At 37.1% G+C, this 22614-nt stretch overlaps 3 protein-coding genes across 9 annotated transcripts; 2 read left to right on the top strand and 1 right to left on the bottom strand.

Moving 5' to 3' along the window:
• Window positions 898-6071, top strand: LOC109723228 (probable inactive leucine-rich repeat receptor-like protein kinase At3g03770). 5 transcript variants are annotated; one of them, XM_020251534.1, is made up of 8 exons: window positions 898-1226; window positions 1392-2960; window positions 3572-3705; window positions 4110-4350; window positions 4448-4659; window positions 4786-4832; window positions 5152-5263; window positions 5435-6071. In XM_020251534.1, exons 2-8 carry the CDS (start codon window positions 1610-1612, stop codon window positions 5666-5668), a joined length of 2331 nt encoding a protein of 776 aa, XP_020107123.1. In that variant the 5' UTR covers window positions 898-1226; window positions 1392-1609; the 3' UTR covers window positions 5669-6071. The 5 variants fall into 5 exon arrangements, with proteins under 5 accessions (XP_020107123.1, XP_020107122.1, XP_020107120.1 ...); XM_020251533.1 differs by having other exon boundaries at window positions 1377-2960; XM_020251531.1 differs by having other exon boundaries at window positions 898-1239.
• Window positions 8021-14415, top strand: LOC109723242. Of its 2 annotated transcripts, none has more exons than XM_020251548.1 (9): window positions 8021-8179; window positions 8766-9549; window positions 9857-10770; window positions 11307-11583; window positions 11975-12196; window positions 12778-12951; window positions 13107-13301; window positions 13424-13537; window positions 13904-14415. In XM_020251548.1, the coding sequence occupies exons 2-9, from the start codon at window positions 8887-8889 to the stop codon at window positions 14210-14212; spliced, it is 2868 nt and encodes a 955-aa protein (XP_020107137.1). In that variant the 5' UTR covers window positions 8021-8179; window positions 8766-8886; the 3' UTR covers window positions 14213-14415. The 2 variants fall into 2 exon arrangements, with proteins under 2 accessions (XP_020107137.1, XP_020107136.1); XM_020251547.1 differs by having other exon boundaries at window positions 8021-8246.
• LOC109723268 (argininosuccinate synthase, chloroplastic-like) lies at window positions 15547-21509 on the bottom strand. Of its 2 annotated transcripts, none has more exons than XM_020251586.1 (10): window positions 21357-21509; window positions 20686-20744; window positions 20538-20619; window positions 19752-19917; window positions 19198-19246; window positions 18487-18669; window positions 17917-17991; window positions 17302-17487; window positions 16931-17019; window positions 15547-16438 (listed from the first exon to the last, which is right to left on the bottom strand). In XM_020251586.1, the coding sequence occupies exons 1-10, from the start codon at window positions 21412-21414 to the stop codon at window positions 15886-15888; spliced, it is 1500 nt and encodes a 499-aa protein (XP_020107175.1). In that variant the 5' UTR covers window positions 21415-21509; the 3' UTR covers window positions 15547-15885. The 2 variants fall into 2 exon arrangements, with proteins under 2 accessions (XP_020107175.1, XP_020107176.1); XM_020251587.1 differs by having other exon boundaries at window positions 19752-19911.

Raw genomic sequence — 22614 nt, 5'->3', positions numbered from 1 at the left:
ACATGTAATTTAATATATCATATAAATTAGCCAACATATTAATAATATATAATATAAAACAATATTGTAGAATAACTATGTGTAGCAACACATGTGTTTTGCACTAATTTTTCATTAGCACCTAGATTGAAATACAAGTTGGGACCTTCACTTTTGTCTCCAAAGAATAGGGCAACACTCTCTTCAATAGTTAATACTCCCACGGTCACGTCAACATTTGGTTAAATAACGGTTGTTTGTTCTCATTTTTTTCAAAAAAAAATCAACAGTTTTAAGAATTATTTTTACCAAATTATACATTCATAATCCGCACAAGCTAAATTATAAGAATCCGCCTTAGTAAATAAATTGCTCGCATGCACCTTAACAAAATGCTTTTATAGTTCATATATAAGTTCTTTTTCTCCAAGAACAAAATTTTGTTCCCTGCTTACATTGTGCTAGAGAAGTTCCCAAAAGTAATTAGTAGATATTTGGTTTACTTTTAACGATAGCATTAGTTGTTGAAAACTATACATTAAGATGATTAAAAAAGAAAAAAATGATATTAACGAAGTCATTTTATAATGAACAAATCATACTGATTTTGTTCGATCGAATTTAATCAGTGAGTAATAACCAAAATCGAGTTAATATTTAATTTTAAGTATTAATTAATTATTAAAATTTTAATCAACTACGTTAGATTAGATCGGCCTGTTTTTTTTTTTTTTTTTTTAATTCTTTTTAAAGGGATGCAACGGCCTTCTCCGACTCCGAGTCAAAAATCACGAGGGAAGATAGAGGCGCCCTTTTCCGTAAATCTGTTTAAAAAACAGGGGCTACTGCGTTACCTAATCCTACCATTTTTGGCCGTTTCCTATTCCCATCTCCTTCTCTCTCTCTCTCTCTCTCTCTCTCTCTCTCTCAGAGAGAGGATAGAGGAGTGTGAACAGTAAAGAGGGAGGTGGGAGAGAGAGAGAGAGAGAGAGAGCCTTCACTCTCTACTGTACCCTGCCCATCTCCATTAATGGCGAGGAGAGACCGGTTCCTTCCGTAACAGGGAGAAACCATGTGGTGCTCTTAAATGCGCTCCGCACGGTCACCACCTACCTCTCTCTCACCGCCTCTTCACTCGAAAACCACTTCCGGGAACTTCGTCATACGCATTCCTCGCAGAGCGCGCTCTTCTCCTGCCCCTCTCTGGTTTCTAATTCCCCAAACTCGCCGTTCTAGGAAACCCGGAGGTAGATACCAGAGGTTCATGTTCTAATTCCCGCACTATTTCCTAGTTTTTAGCTGTTTTCCTTCCTGGGTTTTCTCCAGTTTTGGCTTAAAAGTTCGGATTTTTGTGTCAGAATCTCTTTTTGATTCGTACTGAAGTGGAAATGCGTTAGCTTTCTTATTTTTAGGCTACATTGGCGCTGGAATTAGAGGAGTTTCTGCAGTATTATTTATGCGGGATTTGTAAGGGTTTGTAACTGCAATTTTCGAAGTGAAGTCAAATTTTCATGCCTTTCAACAAAGAAGATGCAGTTCTGATCATATTGCTTGTAATGTTGTAGCTAAATTCGTTGTTACATAGCTAGCGAACCGCGAGGAAAAGTTTTTTGTAGCTTCAAAGGTTTCAATGGAACATCATCTTTTGATCGTTGTAGTGACCATAACCTGTTTGTTGTTAATCCCGAATAGCGAGCAAATACAATCCTCACACACCAAACTGCTTCAGCAGCTCAGGAGACAGTTAGAGTACCCCAAACAGTTAGAAACTTGGGATAACACCGAGAATCTTTGCACCACGAAATCGTCGTCAGCTCTTAGTGTTATTTGCCAGGGAAATTTCGTCACTGAGCTCAAAATTGTCGGTGATAAGCTTCCCAAACCGAGCAAATTTGTGGGTTACTCAATTGCCAATTACTCTCTCTCGGAATCCTTTTCTGCCGATTCCTTTGTTACAACTCTATCAAGATTGACTACTTTGAGAGTAGTTATCCTCGTTTCTTTGGGGATATGGGGTCCTATTCCTGACAAAATTCACCGGCTCTATTCACTCGAAGTGCTCGATTTGAGCTCCAATTTCCTTTATGGTTCAATTCCTCCGAAGATATCTGCTATGACGAAGCTTCAAACAATAAGGCTGGATGGGAATTACCTTAACGATACCGTACCCAATTGGTTTAGTTCACTCTCCAATCTCACTGTCTTGCGACTGCAGAGCAATCGGTTAAAGGGGTCTTTACCACCATCAATCTCCAAAATTTCCACTCTCACAGAATTCGCCCTCTCGGATAATAACATTTCTGGTAAAGTTCCAAACCTCAGCAATCTAAATAGCCTTGAAATGTTGGATTTGAGAGACAATGTGTTAGATTCGGAATTACCTGCTTTGCCTAAAGGGGTGGTAACTGTTTTATTAAGCAAAAACTCATTCACTGGCGAGATTCCCCAGCAGTTCACTGAGTTGGCTCGGCTTCAACACCTCGACCTATCATTTAACCTTCTCGTGGGAACCCCACCTGAAGGTCTCTTTTCTCTGCCCAATGTCAGTTATTTGAACATGGCATCTAATATGCTTACTGGGTTGCTTCCGAAAAGTATGATTTGCAGCAGTCAACTTGGATATGTTGATTTATCAACCAATAGATTTATTGGTGATTTACCTGATTGCTTGACCTTGAATTCGAACAAGAGGGTTGTTAAGTTCAGCAGGAATTGTTTATCCATCGACCCCCAACACCAGCATGAAGCTAAGTATTGTCAAGAGAGCCGTAGGACAAGGGGAGAGTCTAAGAGCAAGGGAGTTGGGGTGCTGGGCGCAGTTATTGGAGGAATCGCCTTCCTCGTTCTTTCGCTTTTGCTTGTGTCTTTGATTCTGTGCAGAAGAGGATGCCAAAAAGCAATATCGGAACAGCACTTATTGCTAAAGCAGATGCCGGATAATTCAGCAACGGGTCTCTCCTCTGAGCTTCTTGCAAATGCAAGTAGGTGTTTGTTCTTTCTTTTTCATAATCCATTTCATTCATAGTCAATTTCCTTACCTTAAATTCCCATCGAGATTCAGCTTGCTTTACTATATTATTAGTTGTGGCATCTCTGTATTACAGACTTCGGTCAATTATTGGAGAGATGGCAGAGTATGTATGAAGAAACATGCAATTATTAGGATTGATTTATTAATTTAGTTTTAGTCGGCCCTGTTGTGAAAATAGCGTTACTGAACTAATCAGATACCCAAAAAATTTCTCCTTTGCTTATATAACTTTAAAGAATACTTGGCATAATCTTATTGTTAGTAGTCATGTAGCAGTGCAACTTAAAGACGAAGCTTCATGAAAGCTTGAGATAATTTAACTACATTTTAACAAAAAATCTTCTGTCGTAATAAAAAGTGTTCGTTTTTTTCCCTTTTATTCCTCTTTGCTAATTTACTTAAATGTTACCAGCGTAACTTCCCTGAATTAGATTCTGCAGTTTTTTCTCTGTGCTATTTTAGAGGACTCCTGCACTCATAGATATATGACAATAGTATCACAAGTACTACCTTTTTTTTTGTATCTTTAATCTAGATTTTTCTTTCGTGTTTGCTGTTCAGGGTATATTTCTCAAGCTGCGAAGATGGGGAAACAAATATTGCCTACATATCGCATGTTTTCTGTGGAAGAGTTGAAAGAAGCAACGAAGAATTTTGAACATTCTGCTTATATAGGCGAGGGATCAGTTGGAAAGGTTCTTATCACTAAGCTTCTCAAATCTTTGTCAGATATTTTCTTGTTAACATGAGAATGAAAACTATACTGAAAACTCAGTTGAAATCCTTAACAGTAGAGGTTTTTATTTGTCAGTACCTTTGATGAATTTTCCTATTTAAAATCAAATTTTATCAGATAACTCACCTGAAAATTAGTATCAAGAAATGGGAATGAAAAATTTAAACTCGAAGTCCGGTTAAGTTTTCATGACACAGCTACTGTATCGTTCGTTCAAGTTAAAAGTGGCTATTTTTAATAAGGCATGAATGGAAGCTTTGTTGCTATAAGATTGGAGAATGGAAGCTTTGTTGCTATAAGATTGGAGAATGGAAGCTTTGTTGCTACTGAATGCAGAAAAAATTATCTTTAATTTCTTTTCAGCTCTACAAGGGAAGATTGGAGAATGGAAGCTTTGTTGCTATAAGATGCTTGCAACTGTTCAAGAGGTACTCAATAAGAAATCTGAAGCTTCGATTAGATCTCCTTGCCAAACTTCGCCACCCAAATTTGGTTTGCCTCTTGGGACACTGCATTGATAGCTCAATAGATGATTCAAATGTGAGCCGGGTCTTCCTTGTTTATGAATATGTACCTGAAGGAAATCTTCGCGCTTATCTTTCTGGTATGAAAAGAAGCTTCTTCACCCACTATCTAATTTTCAATACTTGATTTGTTTAATTATTCATGATTTTGGTACTTCTTCCTGCATTTTCTTACAGATAGCAATCCAGAGAGAGCTCTAAAATGGCCAGATAGGTTGCAGGTCTTGATTGGAATTGCAAAGGCAGTTCATTTTCTACATACGGGGATAATTCCTGGTTCGTCAAACAATCGGCTAAAAACAAATAGCATTTTGTTTGATGAGCACTCTATAGCGAAATTAAGCGACTATGGGTTGTCCATAATTACTGAAGAAATATACAGGAATGAGGTTTGTATAATTCCACACAATTAGATTTCTCTCAGCAGCAATTAGCTCTGATGAAGCTTCATCATTTCATAGTACTTGATTATTCAAATTTCGCGTTCTTATGAGACATTGCCATTTGGTCTCCAGGCAAGGGTAGAAGGTCAGAAATCCATCCAAGACAAATATTCAACTCCGTGAGTTTCTATAGCGCTAATTATTAGTTGTGTTTGAGCAATGCATACCCATACAAGAAATAAATGAACCAGGATATCGAAGATTGATTTCTCTCCACAAGACACTTTTCATAATATGGCTTGCAAATGTGAATATTCACGTCGCGTTACTGCGACAACATGTCAACATCTCCAACTTACATAAGCCCCCCTAATCACTTTAACCTGAAGCATTGAAGATACACAGAGTGGGCTGTTACAGCACTGGTGTTTTAATACATTATTATGCTATCAGCTGTTAGTCCTAGAGTACCTTGATGCCTTATTCTCAACTTTTCAGGGAAATAATAAATTCGGAGGATGATGTTTATTCTTTTGGTTGCATCTTACTCGAAGTACTCACAGGACCATCGTATTTTGAAAAAGGCGAAGCTTGTATTGTGAATGAATTGGTATGTATTCTTTCACTTTATATATTTATCTAAGAATAGAATCATATATAGCATCTTGTTGTTAAGTACATCGAATTTTCTCATGTTTTGTGATATTCTTCAATGTCTCTTTAGTTACGGTTTTGGCCTTTCGGGCCAATAATATAATTACTTACATAACTTAATCTGCAGACTACGCCGATTTGCAGCCAAGAAGAGAGAAATCGCATTCTTGATTCAGTTGTCGTCGGAACTTCCTCCCAAGAATCTCTGTCGGTCGTAATCTCTATAACGACTAAATGCCTGTCGCCCGACTCTTCTATCCGCCCTTCCATCGAAGAGGTCCTCTGGAACCTACAGTACGCAGCGCAAATCCAGCAGACAACTGATGGTGATCAGAGATCAGAAGTTTCTTCACAGTCGTGAGAGGCAGAAAATGGAAAAAATAAGGGGGGAAAAAAACCAAAACATAATTTAGAAATTGTTTCTCCCAGATCTTATGGTTCACACTTGCCCAAATTGGATTAACACTAGTTCAGAAGCTCGGAAAAGCTAATGCAAGCGATTGAGGTGTGTAGTGATTATGTTTTTAGTTCGAGTCCCGCGTAGGATCATTCGTGTAATTGTAATATAAATGCAATTTCTTGCAATAAGGAAAATCTGTTTGTCGCCCTTGTTATTTCTGTTTTTCATAGCATAACATTGTGTGCCTTATGTATGAATCAGTCACTTGTTGGTTGGCTTGCTTCATATGCTTGTAAGTTACATTGTGAACTCCTTGTTAATCTTTTTTTTTAAAAAAAAAATTGGAGAAAGTTGTTGAGTGATATTATTTGATGCAAGGGACTAGTCCATTAAGATCCAATGTTTTAAAAAGCAATCCAAAAATATTCTTGGATCAAAGATCACTGATTCAACTAGTGGGTCAATCATCAATCACTGGTTGAACCGATGATGCCAGTACGGCGTCATGAATATTTAATTATTATTTTTAATTTTATTATATAAAAATATTTTTTTAATATTTTAGTATTATATTTAATTATAAAGTACTAATTTCTAGATTAAAGTAAGTATATATAAGTTTTGAAGTTCTATTTTTTGTAAGATTAATTTATGTTAAAAAAAATAAAATGAGCTAAGTTGATTTTTAAGACGTTGGATTTTAATAAGGCTTGATAAAATAAAATCAGTCGATTTTATTAAAATCGGATCGATTTACTGGTTCAATGGTTGAACCATCGGCTCAAACAGGTCAAAATAATTTTTTGACATGTTTAATTTAAAAAATTAAACCGAACCGCTTTATAAATTAGGTCACGGTCAGGTTGGCCGAACTGGCCAGTTCAATTCGATTTTTAAATCATTGCCAAGATCAAGGTATCATATATGCTAAATAAAGTAACCTTCATTATAATACTTATTTAAGTTCTTTTTGTATGTCCTCTAGGACCCTTTTATATATACTTGCCCGAATGCACGATTGTAGACAATGTGGAGACTAGTAGTGAGATACAATTATATTATGTCAAGAAAAAAAGAAAATTTAAGACATCATCATTATCATGATAACTAACGAAACCAAAAGAGATACATGGAGACCCATCATTGAAAGGCATCTCACCCAATTCTTTTGTTAGACGAAGTACAAGCCAACCACTATCTTAACTAATATTCTAACGCATCACCTAAAAAAAAAAGGAAAAAAAACTTTAAATATCACCCTTATGATTTCATATTTTCTCACACAACTATCATGTGATTTAAAGTGTATCAATTTAGTGTCCTATGATTTTATTTTTATATTTTTATTAGGGATTTCACTAATTTTTTTCGTTAAATTAGTGACAAAGTTAAAACTAAAGAATACTAAAGCGAATATTTGATAAACTTAGATGGAGTGTATGTAGTTTTTTGTATATAATTTAACGAATTATTAATGAAGAAGCTGACGAAAAGATAAAAATGAAACCATATGACACTAACTTGATACATATCTGCGAGAAAAGTTTTCTCTATACAAATATCCTCTCAAAAAAAAAAGCATGAACTATACTATTTGATCTTTTCTGTTAAATAATATGCAATGACTTTTTTTTTTTTCCAAAAGTTTGAATTATGAGAGAATGACTAGAAATACTATACTAGATAGAAAATTGATATTTTCACAACTAAATTTGATATTGTCAAAATAAGTACATTGTATTTACCCATAATTTAAACTTTTTTATTCTGATAATATTAAAACTAGCTTTGAAAATATCATATTCTTATTAAATAATGTGTGGTAAAAAGTTTTCTCGGAAAACAACTATTTCTTGGTCATAATATCATCGCCTAACAAATTATCCCTGCACATGGCCTACCACGTCATCCGTAGACCTCACATTTAAGCCACCCAATATCAGATGAATGAGGGGTTATAAAGTTCCCGGTCTATAATGACATGGTGAACTAGGTACAACCATTAATTCTTTTTTTTGGATCTTATGTTGTATTACAATCCTGTGGGGCCCATCGTTGCCATTTTAACGACCCGCGGGTGCGTGTTGACGAAACTCAAATGAAATCGATCCGTTGGCTGACGATTTTTAACGGCCAAGATCGTCTCGTCGGCGTTTCCACGTAACAAGCAAAGAATCTCACGATCACCGCAACGACTGTTCAATTCAGCCCCTCCTCACCGTTTGATCTTAATCCAACGGCGGTGATCCAATTTGACTCCCCAATGGGAAGACGGAGCGCTCTCCCACTCTCTGACTAAAACATAACCATTTCTCTCTATCTCTCTCTCTAATTTTAATTGCTATTAACTAATTAATTAATAATCAATCAATAATGCATAATTAAAGTTGCTTTTTTAAAAAATCTTTTCATTAATTGCTTGGCTCTCTCCTTCGCCAATTTTAAGAGAACTATTCATTTCTCTTCGCCATGGTGTGAGAGCTCCTCTTTTTTTTTTTTTGGGTTTAATTTTGTGGGGGTTAATTTTGTTAATTAACAGGTTTGCATTCTCCAAAATCTTATATTCGTGATCTTTTGCGGCTTTTTAGTTGCAATTATCGCAAATTTATGCTGTATTCAGTAATTTTTTTGGCGCGAATTTTGCGCTTTTTTAGTCCTCGTTTTGTCTGTTGATGAATTAATTGCATATTTTCCTCCTCTTTTTTTCTAAATTTATTTCTTGCTATTGAAAATCATCTGGTTCCTATTTTGTAATCAATCTCTAGTTTTTCTCTTCTTTTTTTTTATTGTTGATGGAATTTATAGTGTAAATGAAACATGTAATCTGAAATAGATTGCTGTAGTGTGTAATATCTGTGTTGATATGTTCACAAATGAAGTGAGATTTGTTACATTGGATTCTATAACCTTTTTTTAAAAAAATTTTGATGTGGATATTTGTATTTTATAAGCTGGAATATGTTTCTCTTTTAATTGTTAAAATTGATTTCAGCTCCATGTATTGACCTGCCAATGATTATTGACCATTATGAATCTCCTCTTGTTCTTAAATGTTTAGACTCGAGGAAATGATCACAACCTGTTTGTCGAATTGCCGAAGAAGCAAATGCTAGAGACGGCAGTCAGAATTCGGTAGCTGCCGATTGCCAGAGTTTTTAGTCGAATCCGAGCTATCAACCATGGTGCTGGGCCTCCGATCCAAGACCAAGAAAGGAGCCGCCGCGATTCATGTCAACTACATCATCCACCTCCTAGAAATCAAGCCATGGCCGGCCTCCAAATCGCTCAAGTCCCTCCGCCCTGTGGCCATCAGATGGGAGAACGGGGACCGCTCTGGTTCGACCAATGCGCTTGCCCCCTCGCTCGGATCGAATTCAGAGGAATGGAAGATTGAATTCAATGAGTCTTTTATGCTCCAAGTCAGTTTTTCAAGGGATGGCATGGCACAAGGTTTCAACTCCGGACCGTTCCAAAAGAACGTGCTGGAGTTGAACTTGTATGAGACGAAGAAGGACAAGCCAAAGGGGCAGCTTTTAGGGGGTGCGGTTGTCGACTTGGCGAAGCACGGAATCGTCAAGGAAGTTGTGAGTCTCAGTGCGCCTATCAGCTTCAAGAAGAGTACTAAGAATTTACAGCCAGTACTTCACTTGAAGATCGAACCGTTCGACAGGGATGGGTTGGTGTCGATGAATGGGGAGAATGCCGAAGAAGAGGAGATTGCCGCCTTCTCTGATGATGATGATGATGATGATGATGATAAGTCTTCACTCTCATCGGCAGCTGCATCGTCTTCTGCTTTAGGTCGGAATTCAGTTCAAAGCAGCAGTCGAGAGCTAATCAAGGTAAAATGCTACTATTTATATATCAAGATAGATGATTGCTTGTCCATTTCATGCTTACTAGTAACATTTGTTGTATCTAGGGCACAGCCGAAGGTTTCTAGCATTTAACATTAATGTATGATCTGATTTCTTCGAATCTCCAAAGAATTTTATTGTTCTAAGATTCTGTCAAATATTAGGAGTTATTTGGATTATAATTTTTTCTTCTTTATTTTTTAAAAAGCAGTTCAAAAACTCCCCATTTGTCTCAGCTGTATTTAAGTAATAGTTCTGGTTTTGTCGTCTAAATGTAATGTTGATTCCCTAGGAACTAAAGGAAAGCAATGGAGTGGGAAATGAAAGAATGAGCTTTACAGCTAATCCTGAGAGCTTGGAAATAGATAACAGTTCGAAGATGGAGAAGCTGCAGCTTGCCGGTAGTACCGAATCTGGCTACTTGGTTGGCCAGGATGAGAAGAATCAAAATAAAATAAATGGGTCAGTGGAAGTGGATAGCAGTTATGGTGCCGAGTATGATTTCCTGGAGACATATATAAAGGAGAAGCAGTTAGCAAAAGAATCGGAAGTAAAAACTGAAGAAGCACAAAGCCAGTCAATTGTCTCAGGTGCAAGTTTAGAACTAAACCCTGTCCCTCAACAGCCAAGTCTAAGAATTGCTCGTAAAATGTCGTTCGCTTATGGTATGAGCAGCTCTAACCAGAGATTTCTAGGTATAAGGACTTTCAGCACTCTAAGTAATCATAGAACAAAGAGCATTAAGCTCCCTCAAATGAAAACTCCTTTGGAATCCACTAGAAGCACCATGGACGATAAACCAAGTGATCAGGATAAAGAAGAGGTGAAGGAGGTTGATGTTCAAGAAGATGTTCATGATGACGAAGTAACCCCTGGTCTAGAGGATGCTCAAGAAGAAAAAATAAGAGATGTTGCGACAATAAACAGGAATAGTGTTTACAGAAACAAGGTTCGGGAGCTAGAGCAAAGAGTTGAGCTGCTCGAAGGGGAGCTTAGAGAAGCTGCTGCTACTGAGATAAGCCTTTACTCCATAGTTGCAGAGCATGGAAGCTCATCACACAAGGTCCATACACCAGCTAGACGGCTTTCGAGGCTTTATCTCCATGTTTGGAAACATGGGTCGAAAACAAGGAGGGCTAGTGCGGCCAGAAGTGCTTCCTCTGGGCTTGTTCTAGTTGCAAAATCTTGCGGGAATGATGTTCCAAGGCATGGACAATATCCTTCTCACGTTATATCATTCTTACAAGTTGCTGGTTGAGACAATTAATAGCAAATATATTCCTCTAATTGCCACTTATAAAAATTATTACAAATGTAATCCTTGTAGTCGGACCTCACAGTTTTAATTGTAACAATTTAGTCCCAGAGATTTAGTCATTTTGTTGATCTATCATCTTAAAGGGTACCATGCCAGCACCATTGTCAGATGTTGCTGTGTTAAATTTGAAACTCCAGGCAAGATATTGAGATCAGGGTCAAATTTCAGGGGTTAAATTGTTAAAAATAAAAATTTGAGGTCGAAATTGATATCAAATCCAACTCCGAGGACTAAGCTGTCACAGCTGAAACTCTGAGGACAAAATTGAAATTTGGATAAAACTTCAGGGACTAATTCATAATTAAGCTTTTTATATTTCACTAGTTGTCGTGTAAGACATGCGAAGTTTTTTGTTTAGACTATTTCAGTTTATCTATTTTTCTAGTTGGAGTAAATTTTTACCGTCTGAAAAAATGTTAAACAGGTTGACATTCTGGCTGTCAAATTCAGTTGTATTGAGAACAATTATCACTCAAACAACCAGAGAATCAGACAATGCTGGAAATAATGATCCTTCTGCTGCAGAAAAGGATCCTGGAACTATACCGAAGCGGAAATCTTCTGCATTATGGAATTCTGTTTATCGCAAAAAAGCGAAATTGCTTGCAACTCGGTGGGAAGATCCAGAGACCTTCATATCTGCGCTAGAAAAGATCGAAAGCTGGTTATTTTCTCGGATTGCTGAGTCTATCTGGTGGCAGGTTAGTCCTACCAGCCTATTCTAGGATTTTCTTGATGCGCCATAGATCCCGTACCTTTCCAAGAGGTTTAAGCTTGGTCCTTAACCATTTCCATTGAATTTCTCTGTAAAATTGAATAGAAATGCCCATGCAATTGCCGTATGAGAGGTCCACAAGTCATTTATATGGCAATTGCGTGGCAGTTTCGTCGATATATCCGCTCATTTTGAAGGAGGAATTTACTAAAATTGTTAAGATTACAATTGAATGCAAGGTTAGAAACTAAACTGAAACTACCTAAATGTTGAGGATGTTGGGTGCAAATTATCTGATTTTTGAACTTGTGGAACTTGCATTATTTTCACCTCCTTCTATTTTGCCACTTAATTGGATTGTTTTTTTTTTCCTTCAGACTTTGATGGTACACATGCAGTCAACTTGTGAGAGTAAAAAATCAAAGGTGGGTTCAATTGGAAAGAAAAGCTATGTGAGGCCGCCAACTGTGGGTGACCAAAAGCAGGCAAATTACTCCATAGAAATTTGGAAGAAAGCTTTTAAGGATGCCTGTGAAAGGCTTTGCCCTGTGAGAGCAGCAGGACATGAATGTGGGTGCTTGCCTATGCTAGCTAGATTGGTAAGCGTGCAAATTTTGCTTCTCTTCCATCATACCACTTACGGATAGTTGATTAGGTTCAAGCTGGTAGTTAACTTGATTGTTAACAGGATGTAGCCAGATAATGTGGACTTCTTTTTTTTTTTTTTATGAATGATTCCCATATTTCTTAGGAAAAAACATCCTTCAACATCTTAACCTATTATCAATTTTACTCTTCACTTATGCTTTTATTATTAACCTATTATCAGTGTGCTAACTATATTTGCATGTTGACTATCAATTGAGACTCCACATGCAAAATTTTAGTTTTGCAATTCATTGTCTTAATCTACTCAGCTCTTGCATTTTCAATGTTAAAAAAACTCTTTGTTTACCAAACACTATTCATATTTGTTCTATTGGCCGCCTTAGATGATCATTTTCTCAAAATTCTTTTTTTCCGACACGTAGCTGTGTCATCAATTCATGCAGCTTCGCTTGTCATTTTAGAGATGTGAGAAGCTTCTTGATTAGAGCAGGAATGCTGATCAGTACAAGTGACTTCTTTAGGTTTTTTATTGCTTATACATTGAAAAACGAAACATATTTTTATTTACCAGGTAATGGAACAATGTGTCACAAGACTCGATGTGGCTATGTTTAATGCTATTTTACGAGAATCAGATGATGAAATGCCAACAGATCCAGTATCCGACCCTGTGAGTGATCCCAAGGTGCTCCCTGTCCCGTCTGGAAAATCAAGTTTCGGTGCTGGGATTCAACTGAAAAACGCTGTAAGTGGTACTGTTGCATTGCTTTATTGCACTATATTTTTAAACTTTGTAGTTACTTTATCATTACTATGTTTGTCTCAGTAAGCAATATCCGAGCTTACCAAATCAAAGAGGGGAGACTTGTCTTGAGTATTTTATTCTTTCTTCGATGCTAGATTGGCAGCTGGTCAAGATGGCTGACTGATCTATTTGGCATGGATGTTGATGACTCCTCTCGAAATGGAAAGGAGAAAAATAATGGCAGTCACAATGTTGATGAATCCCATAAACCTTTCCATTTACTCAATGCATTGAGTGATCTTCTTATGCTCCCAAAAGAGATGCTTTTGGAGAGGTCTGTCAGGAAAGAGGTATGTCTGTAATACAAAAGCCTCCTTTTTCAATATAACTGTTGTGATGATTAACAAGTTGTCTTCATGTTTATCTGAATTATTTCATTTCTATTCTTGTTTTGTGTGTTTCTTTTGTAAAGGTATGTCCAACATTCAGTTCGTCAATTATCAAACGGATCCTTGACAGCTTTGTAACAGATGAATTTTGTCCTGATCCAATATCGGAGAGTGTGCTCGAAGCACTGGAATCCGAGGTTAGCTCTCAAAAACTTTCGCACATTTCTTTCTTGGTTTTCATGTTTTTTAGCTATGTTCGAAAGTAAAATTCAAAGAGTAAACAAATGATTGTCGTTAGTATAATTAACAATTTGTTTATCAACTGTGTATACCCCAAAAAATTGGTAAGAAATATCCTGTTGCTGGCACATTAACATTCCTCAGTATGCCTTACAGTGTTTTTGGTTCTGTTTTTTTCCCTGACATGCAACCCTCAAACAATTTCATGAAGAATTAATTAAAAGATTTCCAAAAGTAATCTTTTGATGTGTGAAGGTGTTGCTTTTGTTTCTTGATCCTCATAAATTGAGCAACAAAGCATCCTTGTTTCCAATTATTGTTAGGACCATTTGGAGGGCAACGAAGAGGGAATAAGAAATGTACCATGCGGTGCATCTCCTATCAATTATTCTGCCCCTTCAATCACTTCAGTTGAGAGCATCGTCGGAGAACTCCGAATTCCACCACTAAAGAATGGATCATCAGTGGTTCGTAAATCATACACCAGCGACGACGAGCTCGATGAGCTCGATGCACCATTGGCATCGATGATCGATATGCCAAAAGCTTCGACGATCAAGTCGAAATGGAAGAGTGGTTTGCAGGCCCTTCGGTATCAGCTTCTTCGTCAAGTTTGGAAAGACGACGAGTAGCTGTTTCCTTTACGTTTTTTTTTTGTTTTCCTACATGGATATGTTCCTGCCGACTTTGCTATTTGTATGACCTCTCTTTCTTCAGATGCATCCTCTTGAGTTTCACGGATGTCCCTTTTATAGTTTGTTCTTGTATAAATGGCGATTATTGTTCCTAATGTAACAATATTGAGTTTTGGCCAAATCGATTACTTGTATCATTAGCTAAAATAAAATTTTATTATCGCTTATAATGTAGTCACTTTGGTTCTGGAATGAAGATCAGATCCACAAAACACATTAGACTACAATTAAATCATTCATTCATGGCTCTCCTACAATACATTTCAGATTCGAAGCTTTCTTTATCTTTTTGATAAATCCAAAATTAAATAGTTTTAGGGTCCCTAACACAGTAATAAAATAGTGATGAGTGATGAGAGTGGCGATTCCCACCCACCACCATTTTAAGGAGAGTTTCAAAACAGTTTTGAATCTCTCAAATTCATCAAAGCATAAAAATGGATGCCCTTGAACACCAAAAATCCAGACTAGGCCTTGTTGTTTGGTCACACTCTTGGAACAGCTCTACTCAAGAGTAGATGCTCAGCAAGCAGTCTAAAGCTTTTACTACAACACGCAACTATTTTTTTAAAAAAAATAATAAAAACAGCAGTTTTAAATTTAAATCTTTTATTTTTACTGCAGTGAAAAATGCTGTGTTTGTTGTAGCACAAAGCTACTATAAAAGTCCAAACATCTCTGATCAAATAACACTAACAAGCTTACTAAAGCAATGCAAAACCAAGTATCACAAGATGCTGCAGGTACGGGGCATCAAAATATCTGGACAATTCCAACTAGACAAAGAGGAGAACCTTAAGAACCATTCTGTGGATATTCTTGATTGTTATCATTTTTTGCACACTGCTTAAATAAGAGAGCTATGGGTGCTCTTTGACAAAATTTTCACACACATACACATGCAAAATAAAAAAGGAAGTGTTTCACTTTCATCCTTTCTATTACTAACGGCTTCTCAAGTTATGACATGCAACTGCTGTGCATTACATACATACATGCACAACGATTCACTAGTCTAATTCCATATATCTTATGCTTTCAATTAAACCTTCAAATTTCTAAATTAAAATAGTGCTGCAACACAACGAACAATAGCAAGTGAAATATGAGATGGGTCGAGGGTTCAAAGATGTGTAGTGCAGGGTACATAGATGTGCGGTGCAGGGTTGTGCAGGGTTCATAGATGTGCGGTGCATCATTTGAAAACCAAGAATACAATGAAACAACTTCAAAAATTTGCAGTATAGAAAGTTTGAGGAGCAAAATGTAACTCAAGTAGAAGTTCAGAGGCTAGCAGTGCAATTTTACCCAAAAATAATCTCTCGGACAGAAATTATCAACGGGCACATGCATGACAATAAGCACGCAAAACAAAGCTGCAGCACTGCCCACTACCAACAAAAGGAACTACCAGACAATGTTATTTTGTTTAACTAACCATCCCTCAATAGATATTTCATAAGTTAAAACCATCCCACAACACAAAAAAGCATGACCCCAATTAGTCTCATGCAACAGCTCAAAATACTTAAATTTGGTACAGTGATACCACAGTGAGAACCGATTCATAAAGCTTGTGCTAGGAAGAGAGAGAGAGAGAAGAAGAAACCTCATATGCCCTTCTCAAGCATTGCACGGACTTTCATGGGAAGCCCATAGAGCCTGATAAACCCAGCAGCATCTGCCTGGTTGTAGATCAGCCCATTCTCAAATGATGATATGTCCTCCCTATACAAGCTATAGGGGCTCTTTCTTGACGCAACATTGACTGAGCCCTTGTAGAGCTTGAGAGTCACAGACCCGGTTGTGGTCTTCGTAATCTCCTCCATAAAAGCGTCCATGGACTGGCGGAGGGGATCAAACCATCGGCCCGCATAGACCAGCTCGGCGTACTTGAGGGCAAGCATGTCCTTCACCTGCATGGTCTCCCGGTCAAGAGTCAGGGACTCGAGCTCGCGCACCCCAGCCCAAAGGATTGTGCCACCTGGCGTCTCATAGACCCCGCGTGACTTCATGCCGACAAGCCGGTTCTCGACCATGTCTATGCGCCCGATCCCATGCTTCCGGCCCAACTCATTGAGCTCTGTGAGGAGACTTGCGGGGGAGAGCTCTTTTCCGTTGACTGAAACAGGTACCCCTGAATTGATTCCAATCTCCACATATCTGCATTGTCACAAAATTTAGATCGAGACAACAATATAAAGTGTTATTTAATTTCATGTATGAACTGTACGCAAGTCAAACATAAAGCAAAGCCTACAAGAATATAACAATCACATTCCTTGCCGATGTGCTACATTATAAGATATACGTTATTACCAAAGATTACAACATTATGTATACATAACCTTCTAGTTAAAAGAAGTCTTCACAATCAAAAGCAATCCTGCTTTACCATTAAATAAAACAGTGTAACCCCCATAACAAAACCGTCTTCAATCAATCCAAGTGCCCAACATATGTGAATCATGCAATCAATAGTAGATCTACCAGAAAGCTTTAATTAAGGGACCAAGGAACCTGATTTAATCACTTTAATGCAACTGCATTCTCGATCATTCCAATATAATACTATCTAAGAGACTAAACGACAGAGGAAAGTGATAAATTGAAGCACAGGAAAGCAGCTAACGAAACAAAGATGAAGCAACTTACTCGGGCTGATTAGGCGCCTCTTCCGGATCATCGGTCATCATGTACATATCCTTCTTTGGCTCATTTGCTGGGTCCTCCAAAATATCTCCCTTGAATGTGAACGGAAAGTTTATCATATATAGTTTGTAAACATGTCTTACCATGTTATATATAGCAGTTCCCAGGATTAGATTCTTGGGAATCCATATTTGGGAGATAATCCTACAATCCAAAACCCAAATGCATGCTACCAGAAATTGCATGAAAAAATTTGCTTAATAAAGTAAAGGCATCACTTAGACACTTGAAACAAATAGAAAACATGCAGTGAGAAAACAAAACTAAATGATTACAAGTAATTGCGATAAAAAGGAAAAGTGGCATATAACTACCTCATGGCTAAGGTGCCACAGATTCCGGTCTCTACTGTAAATAGATTTCTTTGAAACAGCAACAGGAATATTATGTTTCTTAGCATACTCAACAGCATCTTCTCGTCCTGTGATCTCCCACTCCCTCCAAGGTGCCACAACTTTGAGTTCAGGATTTAAGGCAAAGAATGTTAGTTCAAAACGAACCTGCAAAGAAGATTGGGGAAGATTTATTAGAAAAAAGAAAGGAACAGCTGAGCAAGGATTCAAGTGTCGTGGTACGGGGTCGTGCCGAAAACTTGCAGGTGCAGTGCGTCCTGTGCCGTTGCGTGCTGATGCATCCCGGTCACAAAAATTACATATGCATCGACATATTATGGCATGAAATATTTATTTTATTTAGCCACAAATATCCTAATTGCTTATTATGTATCTTTATCAAATCTTTTGAACTTTATTGAGGAAACTACTTAATAATTTAAAGAAAAGAGGGTTTTGACCCGTGCCATTGACATAGGGGCTGTATCGTGTTAATATCTTGTTGGCACAATATAACACGATGGATACAGGCTATGTCGATGGGCACTCAAATCCTTACACCAAAGTAAACATTAATAGACGTAAAATGTTATATACCTGATCATTGCCTTTTCCCGTGCATCCATGAGAAACTGCATCTGCGCCAACTTCTCTAGCAACATCAACCATTGCCTGTTTTTCAGAACCAGATGTACTAGTCAAAACCTCTCAGAAATAGTTTAAGCTGTTGATAGCCCATAGAGAGTCATAACACGGTGCTGATTGTGCACGGTGATGATTGTAAACACACTACCAACTGCCTTGAAAAATTTCCCATACGCCAAGTGATAATCACACTTTTTAATTGACGGATCCTTATTCAATTTCTGTTATGAAAAATGACCAAGCTAGTGCTTTGTTGGGAAATGCAGTGGTATAGTGGTATCCATCCCCACTTTTATAGTGGTAAATATCCCTAGTACCCCACCAAATAGAGTCGAGACTATGATATTTTGGCTAAGAAGATATTTTGGAAATATTCGGAACTAATTACATTCAAACATTCTGCACCAGACAGTATGTTCTAAACCGAATATCGTGAAGGAACAAATTCTGCATGTTAGCAATGCACTAATTCATTGGGCTATACTGGCCAATTTTAGTTGACAGCATTCATAAGAGTATTACCTTGGCAATAACAGGGCGAGCCATTGAGGTACCAAGCAAGTACTTCCTCTCATAGACTGCACCAGCCCGTAAACAAGGGAATATGTAATCTTTAACAAATTCCTCTTTTAGATCCTTTACAACAAGCTGACTTGCACCACTGGCTTTGGCTTTTCTTTCCAAGCCTTCCATTTCCATTGCACCCTTAAAAGAAATAGGAGATAACATGAGAAAAAATTGATATAATGGACGAATTCAGAAGAAAATGCATCACAGAAAAATCCAAGAATGAAGTACAAGATAATAGATTACTCGTGACATTGCAAATATAACAAAATATAAATCAAAGAACAATAAAGAAGACAAAGAATTGAGACACTTAAGTCATTTGGTCTCGTTCTAAAAAGAAAGAAAAAAAAAAAGCAAGGTTCCTTCACCCCCAAAAAGTAACACAAAATTTAGAAGGTGATGAAAGTTTCAGTTAATAGCTAATAGATTAACATCACATACAGTGCTATAAAAGCTATATTATAGATAATAAATATAGATAACAACTCAGATGTTTTATATACATAGTAATACAGAAGAAAATACAATTGAACCCAAGGTCACATTGCAAATCTGCAATAGATGTGGCATTAATCACATAGAAATTCTAAGTGTGGTTTGATCCTAAACTGGATTGTCAGTTAGCAAAAAAATTGCATAGCTATTACTAATCAAATAACATACTTGACCAACATCAGCAGTGAAGCACACAACTTCGCATCCATAGTTCTCCCTGCAATTCACAAATGACAATAGTACCAATGGTTGAGAAGGTAATAAAAGAATGTTAATAGGCAGTAAGACATGAATGAAGTAATGTAACTCTAGATGATGTACCCCATAGAGCAGGATATAGTACCTGCTTAGGCCATTAAATAAGAGTTACTGAAAATTTTCGAACAGAGAGCTACCAGAACTAGAGGTACAGGGGTTGCCATACGACATACGATATGAGGGCGAGAATGAAGCACAAATTATGAGGGGGGGAGATGAAGAATTCAACAACTAAGGTTAACAATTACATTTGTCTTTAATTACATGAATCAACTTGCACTAGATAACAGGAAGATAAATCAAGCGCCGAGGCTTTTCTTCTAATTCAGGAAGAAAACTAAGTTATCATTTTACTGCAGAATCTTATCCTATCTTAGATGTAACGAGAAAAGTCTTGCTTGGTTTTATTATCCATATGAGATAATGAAGAAGCAAGCATTTCATACAAGAGAAAAAAACACTACCTAAGCCATGGGACAATTACTGATGTGTCCAAGCCACCGCTGTAAGCCAGAACCACTTTATTTAACTTTCCACGAAGTCCGCTTTTACTATAATCGTCAAGAGTCTGTCCTGATATTTTCAACTCACTCTCCTTTTCACCACTCAACACACATTGAATAGCTGCAACTAGACAATGAAATGCCCTTTAATACACAAGTGTAACCAGCAGAAGAGGCTGCAACCACTAATAGCAAATCTATCAATTTGGATCAGGCCACAAAGATTCATAAGTACAACATTTGGAAAAGTAGAATACATCTTGAATTACAAATCACTACCAATAGCGTTAATTCAAAAATATAAAGCGAGAAAGAGGATACAGGGAGAAGAAAAATACGGAAACATGGAAAACATAATATAGGCTTAACTTTCATCTATTAATTCCATCTCCGCGATAACTTTGAAGAATATACATCCCATCTCCGCGATAACTTTGATGAATACACATCCCAATTTGAGATCACAAGTCCAACCAAAATTAAAAATTCAATTTGCTACTGTTTCTGAAAAGTGAAAACACTAGATATGAGAAAATATGTCCCTTCTTTTCTTCCTTCAGCAGGTGCCAAATATATCAGCTTAATGAAGTTGCGCATAATAACACTATCCACTTGCTTGATAAGTAATAATTTTTATATCCAACTAATTACAAGCTTAAATTTTATCAGCGCGCAAGAAAAAAGGAAACTTGCCACAATTTTCTCTACTTCTCTAAAATTAATAAGAAATCTTTATCGTTTCAATACCTTGGTTCCTGTGGATATTGTTTCTTCGTAAAATTTGTTTGATGATCAGTCTATCACAAAACCCACTTGCTCTTGCTCCCACCTAACAAGATGCAAATATCATCAGCCTTTGAAGTACAATATAACACTAACAGCGCAGCTTGTGTACCTCTTTACAGAAGTAGGATTTCTTCCGACAGCATGCATTATTCAAATGGTGGGGCAGCCCTTCAAGAACAACATGTCGCGTCAGGTATGATTAGCTAAACTATGAAAGATATCTCGCAGTATGTAACGCACACAATACGGAGCCTCCATGCTAAATTCTTTTAAATCTAATATAAAAATGCAAACTTGCATGCCATTACAATTTGGCGCAATTGACATTACCAAGATTTTAAAAAATCAAAGGATTGTTGAACATTTCTTTCTTTATACTGATATAAATAGTTACAATTCACGGGATAAAATGCCAAATTTTCTTTCTTTTTTTCCTCTGCTAGTTTAATCAATGAAAAAACACCATAAAAGTATACCAAAACTCTTCGCCAAATTATCCGCATTGTTTTTCTCGATTTCTCCAAAGATTTCCATGAAGGAGTAAAAATGACAACATGCATTACGGAAAAATTATATAAAGAATCGGAACCCCAAAAAAAAAAAGAAAAAAGAAAAAAGAAAAAGAGGAAAAGCAACGCGATAGATAGATCGATGGAGAAGTATCAGAGTAAAAAAATAACACCAATACCACAAAATTTGCCACGATTCAACCGATAAAGAGGAAAAGATTTCGAATATGGCAAAATTCAGCATCGAAATCAAAAGGGATTTGATGCGCACCACTAGTTTCCGATCCGCCGAGGGCAATCTTAGAGAAAGAACACGGCGCTGTCGCCATTGGTAACGAGCGAGAAATGGCGACGATTACCCAGCGTCGAGTGAGAGAGAGAGAGAGAGAGAGAGAGAGAAAGTGTGTGTGGGGCTTTTTTAGGGTTCTACGGAGGACCTTTTTCGAAAATAATCCTGTGAAAGTTCGTATTTGCCAAACTAACCTCGTAAAATTTTTATTTGTAAAATTAACCCTCCTTTCGCCACGTGGGTGCCACGTCAAGGATTTCTCAAAAAGGCGGTGAATCGTTCACCGTCTTTGTAATTTTTCTTGTAAAAGTGGTGAATGGTTCACCGTCTTTAGAAGACGGTAAACCATTCACCGCCTTTAGTGCAAAATTTTTCTTTCCGCCATTTTTCCTTTCCGCCCTTTCAAATTCATTTTTTCTGTGCCCTCGAGAAGACGGGGAACGATTCACCGTCTTATCAAGGACACCATATTATGGACTTGAAAAGAATTGCGCAGTGTAGGGATTTGTACTAAAGACGACGGTGAATAGTTCACCGTCTTATGAAGACGGTGAATCGTTCACCGCCTTCACAATAAATATCAAAGACGGTGAACGATTCACTGTCTTTTTGAGGAATCCCTGACGTGGCGCCCACGTGGCGAGAGGAGGGTTAGTTTCACAAATAAAAATTTTATAGAGTTAGTTTGGCAAATACGAAATTTCACAGGGTTATTTTCGAAAAAAGTCCTCTACGGACCCGCTTCAACAGATCTCGAGGAGACCACACGCGTGAGCCTTACGGTTGCGGCAGCCGCCGCACGTGGGAGACACGCTGTACGAGAAGGAAAGTGTTGGCGCACTTGGTCCACCACGTCGTCTGTGAACCGGCCTCATAATTGCTTTTTTTTAAAATATTTTTTTATCTTAAAATGTGAGAAATGCATCCGTAGAACGGGGTACCGTCCAACACCTGTTATTTCACTTTTATAAAAATTTTAAATTGACACAATATATTTTATGTATTTTTGGACTTTTTTTTTCCTACTGATTTTGCCTTTAATTTATCTTTATTTGTCATTAAGTAGTAAAATTTTTTATTATAAAAAATATAGAATAGTTAAGTACTATTTTTTATAAACTAAAATAGTGAGACCTTATATTTTATCAGGCTATAATTAGTTTAAATTACTCTGCTATTTATAAAATACAACGCTTTGCTATGAAAAATAAAAAAATTATACTAAATCACAATAAAGTCA

Source organism: Ananas comosus, linkage group 17 (assembly GCF_001540865.1).
Source record: "Ananas comosus cultivar F153 linkage group 17, ASM154086v1, whole genome shotgun sequence".
Classification (NCBI taxonomy): Eukaryota; Viridiplantae; Streptophyta; class Magnoliopsida; order Poales; family Bromeliaceae; genus Ananas; species Ananas comosus.
Note: the sequence above shows the minus strand (reverse complement) of the source record. Positions and strands in the feature narration are given on the sequence as shown.